The sequence below is a fragment of the Cnephaeus nilssonii genome, assembly GCF_951640355.1.
Source record: "Cnephaeus nilssonii genome assembly, chromosome: 21".
Taxonomy (NCBI): Eukaryota; Metazoa; Chordata; class Mammalia; order Chiroptera; family Vespertilionidae; genus Cnephaeus; species Cnephaeus nilssonii.
This window is the reverse complement of record NC_137092.1, coordinates 1490345-1504892: the sequence shown is the minus strand read 5'-3', so window position 1 is coordinate 1504892 and position 14548 is coordinate 1490345. Positions and strand designations below refer to the sequence as shown.

The 14548-nt window shown below is 55.5% G+C and overlaps 1 protein-coding gene across 1 annotated transcript in view; it reads left to right on the top strand.

Annotated features, from left to right (window-relative positions):
• DPYD (dihydropyrimidine dehydrogenase) overlaps nucleotides 1-13071 on the top strand; it is a 362324-nt gene extending 349253 nt beyond the window's left edge. Inside the window, exons 21-23 of the mRNA XM_079761319.1 lie at nucleotides 7562-7705; nucleotides 10741-10881; nucleotides 11671-13071. Coding sequence (XP_079617445.1) covers nucleotides 7562-7705; nucleotides 10741-10881; nucleotides 11671-11841 — 456 coding nt within the window. The 3' untranslated portion in view covers nucleotides 11842-13071. The remainder of the gene's footprint in view (nucleotides 1-7561; nucleotides 7706-10740; nucleotides 10882-11670) is intronic.
• Nucleotides 13072-14548: the final 1477 nt, after the last annotated feature.

Genomic DNA, 14548 nt, shown 5'->3' with positions numbered 1-14548 from the left:
AGAAACATCAATGTGTAAGAGATTCACATCAATTGGTTGCCTCCCGCACGCACCTCGACCAGGACTGGGGATCGAGTTTGTAACAGAGGTATGTGCCCTTGACCAGAATCGAACCTGAGACCCTTCAGTCAAATGCTCTATCCACGGAGCCAAACTGGCCCAGGGCCACGTCACCGATCTTAGCCGCCACATGGAAAGGTGAGCTGTTTCATTGGCTAAATTTAGTGAGAGGACTGGTGTTATTTGGACACATCCGTGGAATAAATAAGAATGTGCTTTGTGAGAAAGTGGTAACGCATCTAAGAACCTGCACTTCTCATTCCTGACCGCCACAGCGCATGGTGGGCATGGACCCGCGGCCTCTGTCCTTCTGGTCTACCCCAGGCACAAAGCACGGCCCGTGACTGAATACTTGATGTTTTGCTCCCACTCAAATGGCCCGTGTGGAAAGAAGTGATCAAGAGAATCTCAAGGAAAACCCCAACCATCTTGCCACTCTGAAAATTTCTCCCCTTCATTTCAGTCTATTTGTTGCAGAAATGAAAACATTACAAGTTGCAAAAAAAATAAATAAATAAAGTTTCTTATTACTGACCCGCCATCTGCCCGGTTTCCAATGCCACACTCACTGAGGGACAGGGTCACCAGGCCACCTGCAGCGTGCAGCCCACATCCCGCAGAGGGTGGGCTGGACTACGCACACTGCGTCCACGTGTAGTCCCGTATTCCCTACCTCGCTCACGTCCTTCAGCCAGACTGGGACATGGTCGCTGGACACTGAAAACGCCTTTGAAAGCTCCCCGCCGATGAGAAATGGGTTCGTGACACCTTGGAAATTGGACACTTAGCATGGGGTCATGAGGCTTTTTTTAAAAAGTCTCCTAAAGATTCGATGGAAACTAAACTAGGAAAAGCAGGGAAAGATGAATGAAGGAATAAAAAACCACCAGAGTAATTGTTGCTATGCATTCATGTACATTTCCTCAGTTAATAAATGCTCTGATCCATTTTAGGGCCTCTGGGTAGTTGATTTTCTTACATTCGAAAGGGCCAATAAAGAAGAATTTCATAAATAAGCTGGTATATAAATGTGATGTCAAGAAGCATATATATTTTTCTTCATCGATTTGCTTTGTTTATCGGATTTGGGACGTAAGAGAGTCCTCTGGGCTGTGGAAGGCACGATATTTCAAACCCTATTCAGTTAAATTTTTTACTGGTTTCCTTAAATTCACTTGATGGTACCAATTTCAGAAAATAATAAAGGGCCTAGTGGCGATGAACTCGCCAAACCCCAGCCTTAATGTTAAAGCAGAATTTATTAGAAAAATAAATTTTAACTACAGAAGCGCGGTAAGCTCTGTGTGTGTGTATCTTAAGACCGACTGGTCTGGGAAGCAAATATGTCGCTGAGATCTAAAAATACCAAATTTTCAGAATTCAGATGGGGACCTACAGTGTCATTGTTAGCATTAAAAAAAGTTAGTCAGCATTCCATCAATTGGGAACTGAGTTTTTACCTTTAAAACTTAAATGATGTGTCAGGACCATGTCTCACTAGTCCCTGGCCCCGTGGTACGTCCACCTTCACTTTGAAGATAATAGAGCATCGTCTGCTCTAATTACAGCCCAGAATTGAAGAAAAATATCGGGGGCATAAAAATACCGTGTTTACTTTACTAATCAGCACAATTGAGGACTAAAAAGTCCATCAATGGCATTAAAAAAAAAAGGCCACAAAAGGACCATCCACCAGTCTCTACAATAGCCACACTCTTCTTAGACCAAAATATAGTTCTACCGCCCGGCGGGGGTGGCTCAGTGGCTGAGCATCGACCTATGAACCAGGAGGTCAGGGTTAGATTCCCGGTCAAGGCACGTGCCCGGGTTGTGGGCTTGATCCCCAGTAGAGGGCATGCGGGAGGCAGCCGAACCATGATTCTCTCTCATCATTAATGTTTCTATCTTCCTTCCTCTCTGAAATCAATAAAAATATATTTAAATACACATATATATACATATATTTATTCACACACAGAATTTACCACATTTCTGTAGCTAATAGAAATATACACTGAGTGGCCAGATTATTATGACCACCCCATCAGTACTTCGTTGGGCCACCTTTTGCCTTCAATACTGCGGCGATTCTTCTTGGCATTGACTCCACAAGATGTTGAAAGGTGATGCGAGGAATCTGATGCCATGCCTGAGGAACAGCACTGTCCAGTTCTGTGAGATTTGATAGTTGTGGAACCAGCTGCCTGATGGTTTTAACTTCGTCCCACAAACGCTCAATTGAATTGAGCTCTGGTGATTGTGGGGGCCGTCTAAACAAGGTAAAGTCTCCCTCATGTTCTTGAAGCCACTCCTGCACAATACGAGCACCGTGGCATGGTGCATTGTCTTATTGGAAGAAGCCATCTCCATTGGGATACGCCATCGACATGATAGGATGAACTTGATACTTAGGTATGTTGTGCTATTCAGACGTTGTTTCACATGAATTAAAGGGCCCAAATCATGCCAGGAAAACATGCCCCCACCAGCTGGAACGGTTGTACTCATGCATGTGGGGTGCATGCTTTCATGCTGTTACCGCGAAATTCTCACTCTGCCATCTGCATGATGCAACTGGAAACGTGATTCATCGGACCACGTGACTTTTTTCCAATGCTCGACTGTCCCATCCTTGTGTTCCTGTGCGAATTGGAGACGTTTTATCTTGGTAACTGCAGACAGCAAAGGTGTTCGAACAGGCCTTCGGCTTCCATATCCCATACGATGCAGGGTACGGCTAATTTGCCTACAAACGTCAGGTGGGCATAATATCGGGCCACTCGGTGTATATTTCTGTTGTCAGTTTCCAGAGAAATATAAAGACAGCAGAGAGTTAAGAGCCGGGGTTTTTCACCTGAAGGAACACAACAAGCCCGTAAGGGAAGAGGAGAGCAACGGCGATTTTAGAAAACAGCCGGTATTTCAGCAGGACGTGCTGCCCGCTGCCCTGGACTCCGGGCGCTGGCACCTGCCGTCTGTGCCAGGAGGAGAGGCGCCGGCGCAGTTGGTCGTCATCAAGAGTCCCGTTGCGGTGGGAGCGTGAGGAGGAGTCGCTCAGCCGCTCCAGCCCTGGAAGGCTGAGGAGCGAGCTGGCCAGCCTCGGCCGGTCGGGGAGGCCCGGAAAAGCCAGGCGTGACTCTGTTCCAGAAGATGCGACGTTGGTCTCTTAAAGGTTAGACGGGGTGAGGTCCATCGCTCTCAGCTTCACCGTCGGGCACTTGTAGGCGTTTATTGACTCGATTAATTGTGTTCCTCCCCCGGAAACAAAATGAGAGCGCGCCCGCCCGAAGCGCAGACGTGGGAAGGACTGTCCCTCCTGCAGAGCCCGGTCTCCAGCTGACTCGCCCGCTGCCTCCTAGGAGGCTCCTGTGACACGTCCCCTCCAGCACGGCGTCTGCAAGGCACTTGGCCCACGGGAGGGGCCGCTGCTCCGAGCACCGTCCCGGGCCGCCCGCTCACCTCGGCTCCGCACACCATCGCCGTCCTTGCAGACTCGAGGCCGCACACCGGTGGCCGGCGCTGGACCGGAAACGGGGAGGGAGAGCCCCCTCGGGCCGGAATCTCCCCGTGTGCCTGGCCGGGCCCCTGCGCCGTGGCGGCCCTCCCCAGTTCCTGGGCGGGGAGCGGGCTGGACCAGGAGCTGACCCTGTGTCCATCGCACACCCCCGGTGTCTCCGCAGCCACAAGCCCCGGCTGGGACCACGCGCCAGCCCCCGGGCTCACTGCCGCCCCGCCGCCTCTCCCGCGCCAGACGCAGTCCCCGGAGTCCTGCCGGTTCCTAGAGGAAAAGGCGGTTTTCTCCCCAAACCCAGGCAGCCGGCACCGCCCACGGTGCCCGCCCCTGCACAGGGCAGCGGGTCTGAGGACAGTGTCGTCGTCTCCCACGCAAGGTGGACATGTGGTCACACGCTCGGGAATAAAAACCCGTGACCTCAGATGTACACGGTGCTCTGGGGGAGTGGCTGAACATTTCTGTCTTTGTTTTTTGTTAATCCTCACCCAGATATTTTCCCATTGATTTTTTAGAGAGAGTGAGAGGGTGAGGGGGACACAGAGAGAGAAACGTCGATGGGAAAGAGACCTATCGCCTGGTTGCCTCCCACACGGGCCCAACCAGGGCTGGGGATCAAGCCTGCAACCGAGGTACATGCCCTTGACTGGAATCGAACCCGGGACCCTTCAGTCCGAGGTCCGAAGTGCTGACCACAGAGCCACCGGCCAGGGCTGGATGGACATTTCTGATTTCACGTGTACTTCACCATGGGTTAGAATCAGGCGGGTCACCTCCTCGTGTTTCTGTTTAGTCACCTGCCGGCATTTCCCACAACTTAGATTTGCTTTGTAGCGACCATTCTAAATTAGGATTTGAGATTCGCATCTTTTAAAAAAAAAAAAAAAAACACACACACACACAGGGTAACAACTTTGGCCATAACCATCATTGTCATGTTATTCCCGCCAAGGTTTTTATGTTTCCCATTAGTGTGCCTTTTAAGACAATATTTGTTTTCCTGATGATAAAGGTAGTATGTGCTCACTGCCGAAAATTAGCAAAATGCGTAAGTCCATAAAGATCATCCCCATCTCACGGCTCAGAGGTCCCAACTGCGAGTGCAGGTGCGACACCAGCTCCATCGGCTCTTAAAGGAAACCGGGCCTCCGCTGTGACGGCCGCCGCGTCCCTTAATCTACCGCACGCGTCTCACACGCTTCTCGTGATCCCCCGAACGTGGCTTTCTCTGTCAGGCCCATCTGCGATTTTGAAGAATGAATGCCAATTTAGCTATTCTGCTATTTGGAACTTTTTAAAAATATATACTTTTTATTGATTTCAGAGAGAGAGAGAAAGAAACATCAGTGAGGAGAGAGCATCATGGATCGGCTGCCTCCTACACGCCCCCTACTGGGGATCAAGCCCACAGCCTGGGCCTGTGCCCTGACGGGAATCAGCTTGGGACCCTTCAGTAGAGGACGTGCAGGAGGCAGCCGATCCATGATTCTCTCTCATCATTGATGTTTCTGTCTCTCTCTCCCTCTTCCTTCCTCTCTGAAATCAATAAAAATATATTTTAAAAAAACAAAACACATGTTAAATGGAGGGAAGACTTGTCATTTGCAACTCAATCAATCCAGTGTTTCTAACACGGACGATGTGATACCATCGGGGCAAAAGCCCTGAGGGCTCTACCTGAATCTGAAACCAGGATGTGTCCCAGGAAAGCGCCTTATGAACGGCCCGGTCCACCCTCCGCCCCCACTGCACAGGTGAGCAGACCGAGGCTCACGGAGTCCCGGCTCTGCCTTAGGCCGCCAGCCGAGGCGACAGCGCCCAGCCCACCTCCCACCTGTTCCCGGATCCCACGCGCCCTCCCCCAGAGAGGAGCCTCCGGGGGGCGGCGTGCTGCTGGGAACACAGCTAATCAAACCCGCACGGGCCCCCATCGCCCTCTCAGCAGCTGGCCGACCTCGAGCCGCTGAGCCGAACCTGTTCGATTGGCCGCCGCCGGATCTCTCTGGCCTCTCGCCGGCACCCGCCTGAGCTCATTGACCTCGAGGCCGGAGTCAACAGGACGGAGCAGTACAGGAATGTGTTCAGCATTTTTCTAATGATGGCTGCCGGGCGAGGTTCTTTCCCCTTCACGGTTTGCGGGGTGAGGACACGGGACACACGGAGCCTGGTGCGCAGGCAGTTCCAGCGGGTGGGTTCCGGGGACGCCTGGGCGCACGCCCTTCCCAAGCAGGACCCCGGGTGATGCTGAGACCAGCATCCGGCGTGAACCACCGTCTCTCACTGGTCAGGAAGAGGAGGAGCAGAGTGGTTCATAACTGGCTCAGACACACCGCCGATGAGTGCAAAACTGATTTTAATGCAAATTTCAGCTTCTAAGCCAGTAAAAAATGGCGGCTTGCCACTTTCACTGTGAAGCATGAACTATTGCTGCTTTTGCCTGATACACACATCAGATTTTCTTTTGTTTAAATTTCTTTATTGATTAAAGTATCACATATTTGTCCTCATCCCCCCATTCCCATCCCACACCCCTCCCCACGCATGCCCCCACCCCCCTGTTGTCCTCACATCAGATTTTTTAAACAAAAGCTGTCTGCTTACATGTATCGGGTTAAACGAATAGTTCTATGTCATTAGTTTCAAATGTTTCGAGGTCCAACTCCAGGGTCCCGACTTGCACGCCTGGGCACCCCCTGGTGTTACGGTAACGCCAGTGGCCCGTCTCCCATCTTGGTGTTTGCCACTGTCCACTCGTGGCCATTTCTTGACACATTGCTTGCTGTTATCAGTGATTGCACACCGAGTTTCCAAATCTAGGCCACGGCGAATGCATTTCCAGCTAAAAATAGGGGTCACATGTACGCAGTTGGTTACTCTCATGATCGAGGGATGGACAGGACAGAGCAGACTCCCCAACTGAGCTCCCACACTGGTGGCCGGCAGGGGCACAGTGCAGGGAATTAGGGGTGGGGAGCAGACTTGGGGATCCCACGCCCCCAGGCCTGTCGCCCACACTTTGGATGTGAGATATCCAACAAGTACTGGGTCTTCCCAAGTTCATTGGAGATCAGTCCTTTGAAGGTGGGGTCTCTTTGTTGTTGCCGCCGAGTGTCGGTCATGTGATTGAAACCAGCTTTCCAGGGACACGTGTGTGTCAGCCTTTCCGTGACTGCAGCCTTCCCTCTGACACGGCCCTGAATGAATGACAGAGACACCTACAAAGTTAATAGCAATGGCGGTTGTACACGCGGATGTACACAGAGTTAGGTGCTCATTTTTAAAAACACGCAGATGTTACTGAACCTTTAATGGAACAGACCATTTCTCGCCCAGACTAGGCTTCTGATACGGTATCTTCTATCTATCTATATATATAAAAGCCTAATAGGCTAAGTGTCCCCTCGGGAGTTCCATGTGCTGACCACCAGGGGGCGGAGCGGAACAAAGGAAGGCCCCGGCATGCAGCTGGCAGCCACTAGGGACCCTACCCAGGCACGATTTCATGCACTGTTGAATAAATGGCAAAAGATAAACAATGTAAGTCATATGCAAATATGTTGTGTGTGTGAGTGGTGTTTTCTTTTTCCCCAAACAAGTCAGTTCTTAGGTGAGAAACATTCTTTTTCGTAAATATTTTTATTGATTTTTAGACAGAGAGGAAGGGATGTTTTTGCACATGCCTGGGTGACTGACGGGCTCGATCCCCAGTGTGGAGCGTGCAGGAGGCAGCTGATCCATGATTCTCTCTCATCACTGATATTTCTCTCTCCCTCCCCCTTCCTCTCTGTAAAAAATCAATAAAATATATGTTTTAAAAAAATAATGAGCAGAATCTGGGGCCAGAAGCACGTGGTCCAGGCGCGAGGGCCTTGCGCGGGGCACGGAGACGGTCTCAGACCCACCTCGGCGTGTCGATGGCGTCACTGTTCATGTCCCCGCCCTTCCTCTTCCGTGGGCTCACTCGCCTTCTCGTGTGTGTTTGCCTTATAGAAACTGCCAAGCTTTGGGCCTTACCTCGAGCAACGCAAGAAGATGATAGCGGAGAGCAAGGTGAAGCTGAAGGGAGAGGACGAAGCCTGCCAGCCCCTCCAGAGACCGCGTTTTACGCCCAAAGCGCCCATTGCCGCCATCAAGGTAAGGAAGCCACAGAACACACGTCTGTTCTGCTGTGTCCGTGGACCATGTCCTTCCCGTGTTTCCTCGCTGTTCCAATGTGTCACCTCCACCTGCGGGGCCCGCACGGAGCCCAGGGGCCGCGGGACCTAAACGAAGCTGCTTGTCGTTCCTCCCAAACCCCTTCTTCCCCCCCCCCCCCCAGTCCTGTGTCTCCATGAGGAGCCCCACCCCCCTCCTTTCTGAGCCAGGAGCTGAAACTCGGCCTGAATTCCATCCTCCTCCTCCTCCCACTCCCCAGCCCCTCCCCAGGCCTCTTGCTTTTTTTTTTTTTAATCCATTTTTATGGATTTTTTAGAGAGAGATGAAGGGAGAGGAGTAGAGAGGTGAAAACATCGATGAGAGAGAGTCACTGACCAGCTACCTCCTGCACGCCGCACACTGGGGATCGAGCCCACAACCCGGCCTGTGCCCTGACCGGGGATCAAACCGTGACCTCCTGGTTCAGAGGTCGACACTCAGCCGCTGAGCCACACGGGCACCAACTTACATGTGTTATGCCTGCACCGCGTGGCGCGAGGAGCTAGGAGAACAGCGCGAATTTTAAAAAGAAAGGAATCCCTCCTGATGGGCCGTGTGGTCTGACAAGGGAGGAAGGCCGTGTTAGGGGGCGCTCACAGTCCAATCAAACGCGTACGAAACGCTCCGGGAACGCGGGAGCGGGGCGAGGAGCTCTGCCGCGGCTCGGGTGGAAACTCCACGAGCCGCGATGTCTAGCGCGCACGTTCATACATCGGCTCCTGAAGCAGAGGGTCAGTGATACAAGCGAGTGGTTCCTGAGTCCGTAGGAGGTCTCAGGCCCTGTCCCCGAGCCTGTGTGAGCTCGTGTCACCCTCACAGTAACGCGGCAGCAGGTGCCTGCATTGCCCCTCGTTCACTGATGATGTAGTGGACACACAGAGAGGCTCAGTCACTTGCCCAAGGTCACACAGCCCGAAGGTGTCCAGGCCGGGGTCGCGTCGCAAAGTCAGGCTTCACCCTGGGCCCTCGAGCGCTCTCCTCTGCCGCCTCCCAGGAGGGGCCGAGGGGGAGGGACGATCGCCCTGCTCCTGGGAGGACGCTCCCGAAGTTGTGGCAGGTGCAGCCACCCACGAGACAGAGGAGGGAGAGGCGGGTCCAGGCTACTGGCACTCGGGCATCCAGGGCTCGGTGCTGGGAGCGGCTTCGCCTGCTCCCCCATGTGAGGAGGTCAGAAGCCCACTTCTCGGCGTCGACGCCACGCTGAGTGGTTGCTGAAGCCGAGGGTCCCGTTGGTGGGAGGGCCCCCGGGTGCTGAGGTGCCCTTGGGACGGTGAGGGCAGCTGGGGAGGGAGATGCCGACCTGGACGCCCGGGACCACCGACCGGCAGCAGCACGTGGTGGCAAGGACGCCTTGGACTCGCTGAGCAGGAAACAGTGCGGATTTCAGGGGGCAAGGTAGGGGGGGGGGTGCAGGGGAGAGATCAGCTGGGGAGCTCGTGTGCATCTGGCACAGCCCATGGACACAGCCAGTAGGTGGCAAAGGCCTGGGAGCGGGTGCGGGGAGGGAGTCCATCGGGAAAAACAGAAAACAAGGGGAACCTGGAATACTTTCAACGGGAAAGACCAATTTAAATAAATCAACCAAGTCACTTAATTAAAAACACGCACACAATGTTCTCATCCTCCTGGACCCTGAGGCCATCGAGAACTCTGGCTTCGCTTCTTTGGGGACGAGACCAGACAGGCGCCCCGCCAGTGGCCAGCACGAAGCGCAAGAGGCGTGAGGGAAGCCACCTGCGCCCGTCCGCCACTCGCCGCCGTGACGCCAGGGGAGACCAGAAGTCACCTCGCCCCCAAGATCACGGGCAAAGGAAGTAATTGGTGTCTTCAAAGAAAGGAAAGGGTGATGCCAGCACGGCCGGCTCGCTCACCGCCCCCCTCAGGAGGCGCACAGTACACGTGACCGTCAGCCTCATGCCCTTTGGGACGCGGGAGCGCTGGGGGGGAGAGGAGAAGGGTCACAGGGCCATCAAAGGAGCGGGAAGTGAAATACCGAGGGGAGCGGAGGGACGGGCTTCCCATCGAGCCGGGCCTCCTGGGACCTCCAATTCCAACCAGAGCCGCTCGTGTCAGACGTTAAAAGCGAAAGCGGGAAAGTCTCGCCCCCTCCTCTTCCCCCCCCTCCCCCACTAAGGGGGCGCTCGGCCGCGTCCTGTTTTGTGTTAGGAGACCAGGTGCTTCTCGCGGAAGCGCGCGCTCAATCACCGTGAAGCGCAGAGCCGCGTGTACCCGCCGCCCAGCTTCCGCGGGGGAGGCAGGTCCCAGCCTCAGGAGGCGAAGGAGCAGCTCGCTGAGCTGTGGAGGAGCCCCATCGACTAACATAACAGGGTAGAACGGGGAGTAGTCTTCAAGACCCGTCAGGCGAGTGCGCCACGTGAAAACCCAGAATCCGGATGCTGTGCCGTGAGCCCATAGCATCCAGGTTCCCATTCCCCTCATTCCTCTGCATCTAAGGACTTCTAGGAGCCCGGCCGGGTGGCTCAGTGGTTGAGCGTCGACCTATGAACCAGGAGGTCACGGTTCGATTCCTGGTCAGGGCACAGGCCCGGGTTGTGGGCTCCATCCCAGTAGGGGGCGTGCAGGAGGCAGCCGATCCATGATTCTTATCATTGATGTTTCTCTCTCCCTCTCCCTTCCTCTCTGAAATCAATACAAATAAATGTTAAGACTTCTAGGAGTAGTACATTCCCTCTGTTGCTTTTCAATACTTGTAAATCCTCCAAGATCTGAAATGAAGGGGACAATGGGGGGACCCAGCACCACAGAAGCACAGAGTGGACGACCTGCCGGGTGGCCCGCTGAGTGCGCTAGCCAGGTCTGTGCTGCTCAGCGAGGTGGACGTGTTGTCCGTCCCCAGAGGACAGCACTGTGAGCTGCCGCGTGGGGGCCTGTCTGTCCGTGAGCCCCGTCAGAGCCCCCTGGTCGCTGACGGTGTTTACCGCGGGCGCCGTGGTGACCCCGTGTCTGCCTTGCAGGACGTCATTGGGAGGACCCTGCAGCACCTGGGCGCCTTCGGGGACCTGAGCACCGAGGAGCAGGTGGTGGCCCTGATCGACGAGGACATGTGCATCAACTGCGGCAAGTGCTACCTGACCTGCAACGACTCCGGCTACCAGGTGAGCTGCCCGCCCGCCCGCGGGGCTCGGGGGCTGAGCATCGACCTGTGAACCGGGAGGTCACGGTTCGATTCCCGGTCAGGGCACAGGCCCGGGTCGTGGGCTCGATCCCCAGTGTGGGGCGTGCAGTCTGAGTCGGGGGAGAGGAGAAGGGTCACCAGGGGCCATCGTGGGTGTTTCTCTCTCTCCCTCTCCCTTCCTCTCTGAAATCAATAAAAATTACCGAATTTCCTCACGTCCTGACCCGGTTCCCAGCTGGAGGCCTCGCAGCTGAGCAGAGATGCTGGGGCCTGGCAGCCAGGTGGCCCGGCCCCTGGCCTCAGCGCTTCCTTCTCTGTGGATGCCCTACAATCTGCCGGGGCATCCCACACCTCCGGCCCGGCTCCGAGCTCACCCTTTCCCTCCTGTTTTCTTCCAAACACTGCACCCGGAACTCAAAACCCCAACAGTGAGTCCCGCCTCCCCGGGCAGCAGACCCCGTCCGTGGGGTCGGACGGCAGAAGGCTGAGCCCTGCTCCCACAAAGGACAGAGCAGCCCTGTCGCCACACGACACAAGGAAAACCTCTGGGAGGTGGAACATTCCGTCTCCAGCGTGAAAGGCTCTCTTCTCTGAGCCTTGCTCCCTCTTCTCCCCGCCTCGCCCCTCGCGGGCAGCCCAACTGTTGCCATGGCTGCGCCAGCCTGGGCTTAGCTGGCTGCAGGGCGGAGAGCTGGTGGGCCCGGGAGGGAGGGGTGTCCCTCACCTGGAGGGGGCGCTGTGACAGGATGGTCTCTCTTTCTGTTCGCAGGCCATCCAGTTTGACCCCGAGACCCACCTGCCCAGCGTGCGGGACGCCTGCACGGGCTGTGCCCTGTGCCTCAGCGTCTGCCCCATCATCGACTGCATCCGCATGGTTGCCAGGACAACCCCTTACGTGCCAAAGCGAGGCCTGCCCCTCGCCATGCAGCCCGGGCGCTAAGGTGATTGGCGGGGCCGTCTGTGGCCTCCGGGCCCCCGTGCTGATCTCTCTCTGTGCGGTGGTTCGGTCCAGCCCTTCCAACAGGAAAACAGAGGCGTCATTTCTAGATAAGCACTGATCTCTGAGCAAATGCCTAAATTACATATGATTAAAAAAAAGAAAAAGAAAGAAAGAGAGCCAGCCTGCTGCCAGGGGCCGTTGGATGCGCGGCCCTAACTGAGTAATTCTTCTCTGGGGACAGTTGCTAATCACGGGGTAGCTGTCGGTGGTCACCCCGCAGCCGTTCATGGTGCAAAACATGCATGTTTGGTGGCGATGGTGCCACCGTTTCCAAACCGCCCTGGGCTGTGCTCCGTGACTGCTAATTGTGAGCGAAATTAAGGATTTGAGGACAAAGGATTTAAGGATTTAACACATAAGAAGTTTCCAAGGAAACATTTTATAATTTAAAAATTAACTTAATTTTAACACTGTGTCTCAGCACACATAATTAGCTCCAGAAAGCACAGATGAAGGAAGTCAAGTGAATTCCTCTCCGTGGCAGGAGAAATCCGTGAAAGGCCGTTTGCACAGCTTTGCAAAGGCCCCCTGGCGGGGATCGCTTCCCTGGGGGCTCGGCCGGAAGGCGGGGGGATTTGAACGGTTCACGTCACTCCGCCATTCGCTGCTCAGGCCTGAGACAGTCACCAGTGAATCCACAGGACTTCCTTCTTTAAACACTTAAACTACATCCCCGACAAAGTGCGGGGTTGGGGTGGCGCTCTGGTGCGCCCGCCCCGCCCGAGTTCACGGCCACCTTCCACAGCGCACTTAGCGTGGCCGCACCACCTGGCAGGCGGTCCTGGGCTCTGTCGGGAGGGAGGAGCGGGGTTGGCGATTGGTGTTCAGGGAGCTAGGCCTTCAGCTGCTCGTTCGTGTTCAGATTGCACCTCAGAAATCATGAAACCAAAGAAATCTATTTTTCTGGTATCGCCACACTATATTTTTGCATTTCTCTATTTTCATAATCAGCCAACAGCACCGTAGGACGCAGGGACCTCTGAGTCGTAGCCTGTTTCACAGGGATTCACACATAGGAAGTCGCTAGGAAGGACACGTGGCGTGTTTCTGTGACGAATGCGAGGTCTCAAAAAATACCATGTCTGATGCTGCACGCTTTAGAAATGAGCACGTGACACAGAGTCTATGTGATTGCAAACCATCCAATAAAATGTCATCACGCCCTCTGTACACGTGGTCTCTGCTGCCTCCTTTGCCTGCGAACCGTGGAGATGCTGAGGTGGAGCCATTCTGGGTGATTCCACGGGACCCCCCCCCCCCCCCCCCCGTGTGCACTGAGATCTAACGAGGGCGGTGATGGTCTCGGCCACACGGTGTCTGGGCCACACGGTGTCTGGCAGGCGCCGGCCAGGCTCCCGGCTATGGCTCAGAGGCAGAGACACCTGGAGGGCAGCCCACCCACCACCCACCGTCCCCACGAGAAACACCGCGTCACTTCCCATCGCTGCTGCGATGGCCGTGGGACGTCACCCCCCTGGTCCCGCGGGGCAGCTCACCTTTGGACTTGGTTCCAGTGAACAATGAGCTCGAGTTCTCCAGCACAGAGGCCACGGGCCAGGGCCACGTGGATGCCCACCCACCGTGCCCTCCCTCGGCACGAGGGACCGCTGGACTCGGGGTTTTTATGAGGAGACTCGGCACAGGTGCCGTGTCCTCGACGGCAGCAGAAATCCCCTCATCCAAACTGACGAGGGCCGTGGTTCCCACCGCGCACCTGCCCCCCCCCCCCCCGAGAAAAAGGGGTGCAGGGCTTCGTCTCCTCGGGAACGGCTGAGGGAGCTGCAGGGCCTGCGCTAGCCCCGTCCCCTGATTCCACGCCCGTTTGTCCTCACACACGTCTCTGCTCTGTGCCTACTCTGCTCTGTGCTAAGAAGGCTTTCTTATCCGTGTTGTTTGTAGGACACGTAGTTGAACTTGGCATGGGTGGCTGGCAGAGACTCAGACTAGAGGGAGAAGGAACCCAAGTCCTCCGCGGGAGACCAGGCCCGGGCCCTAGCTCACATGCTCGTGGCTCCCGCAGGCTCGCAGGAAGACGTAGGACCAGCCCAGCGTCCGGTTAGTGAGCGTTTCCCTTGTCTACGAAGCTATGCTCCGTGTTCCGTGTCAGCGTGGCCGGGCCACGTGCCCAGGTTACTTGAGCAAGCATGGTTCTAGCTGTTTCTCTGAGGGAGGTTTTGGGTGAGATAGACACTGAAGTTGGTAAACTCGGGTGAAGCAGAATTCCTCCCGCTAAGGGGAGGTCAGCCTTTTGCTCTCGTTAGGCCTTCACCTGATTGGACGAGGCCCACCCGCACAACCTGGGCTCTGGCTCCCAACCCTACACAATTTTTATTCTAAAACTGAAAAACAGGTGATTTTTAAAGAAGTGTGGATTTTTAACAGTGAGGAGAGACTGAAAGATGTTAAGAGAGGTGGCAGTTTGATCTGTGTTTGAGAAAGGTGACTGCGACGTCTGGAGGGGCAGCGGGTGGGGACCCGTGGAGTGATGCTGGGGAGACACTCGGGTCTGGGCTACACCCGCAGGGGAGGGAGGGGGTGGCTCTGACGGAGACCGACGAGGGGTGGACGGGAGGAGGGCGAGAGCCCTAGAGCCCCCCCAGGAGCCAGAGCAGGTGGGCGGACGGCCTGTGGATGGAGACGACGTGGA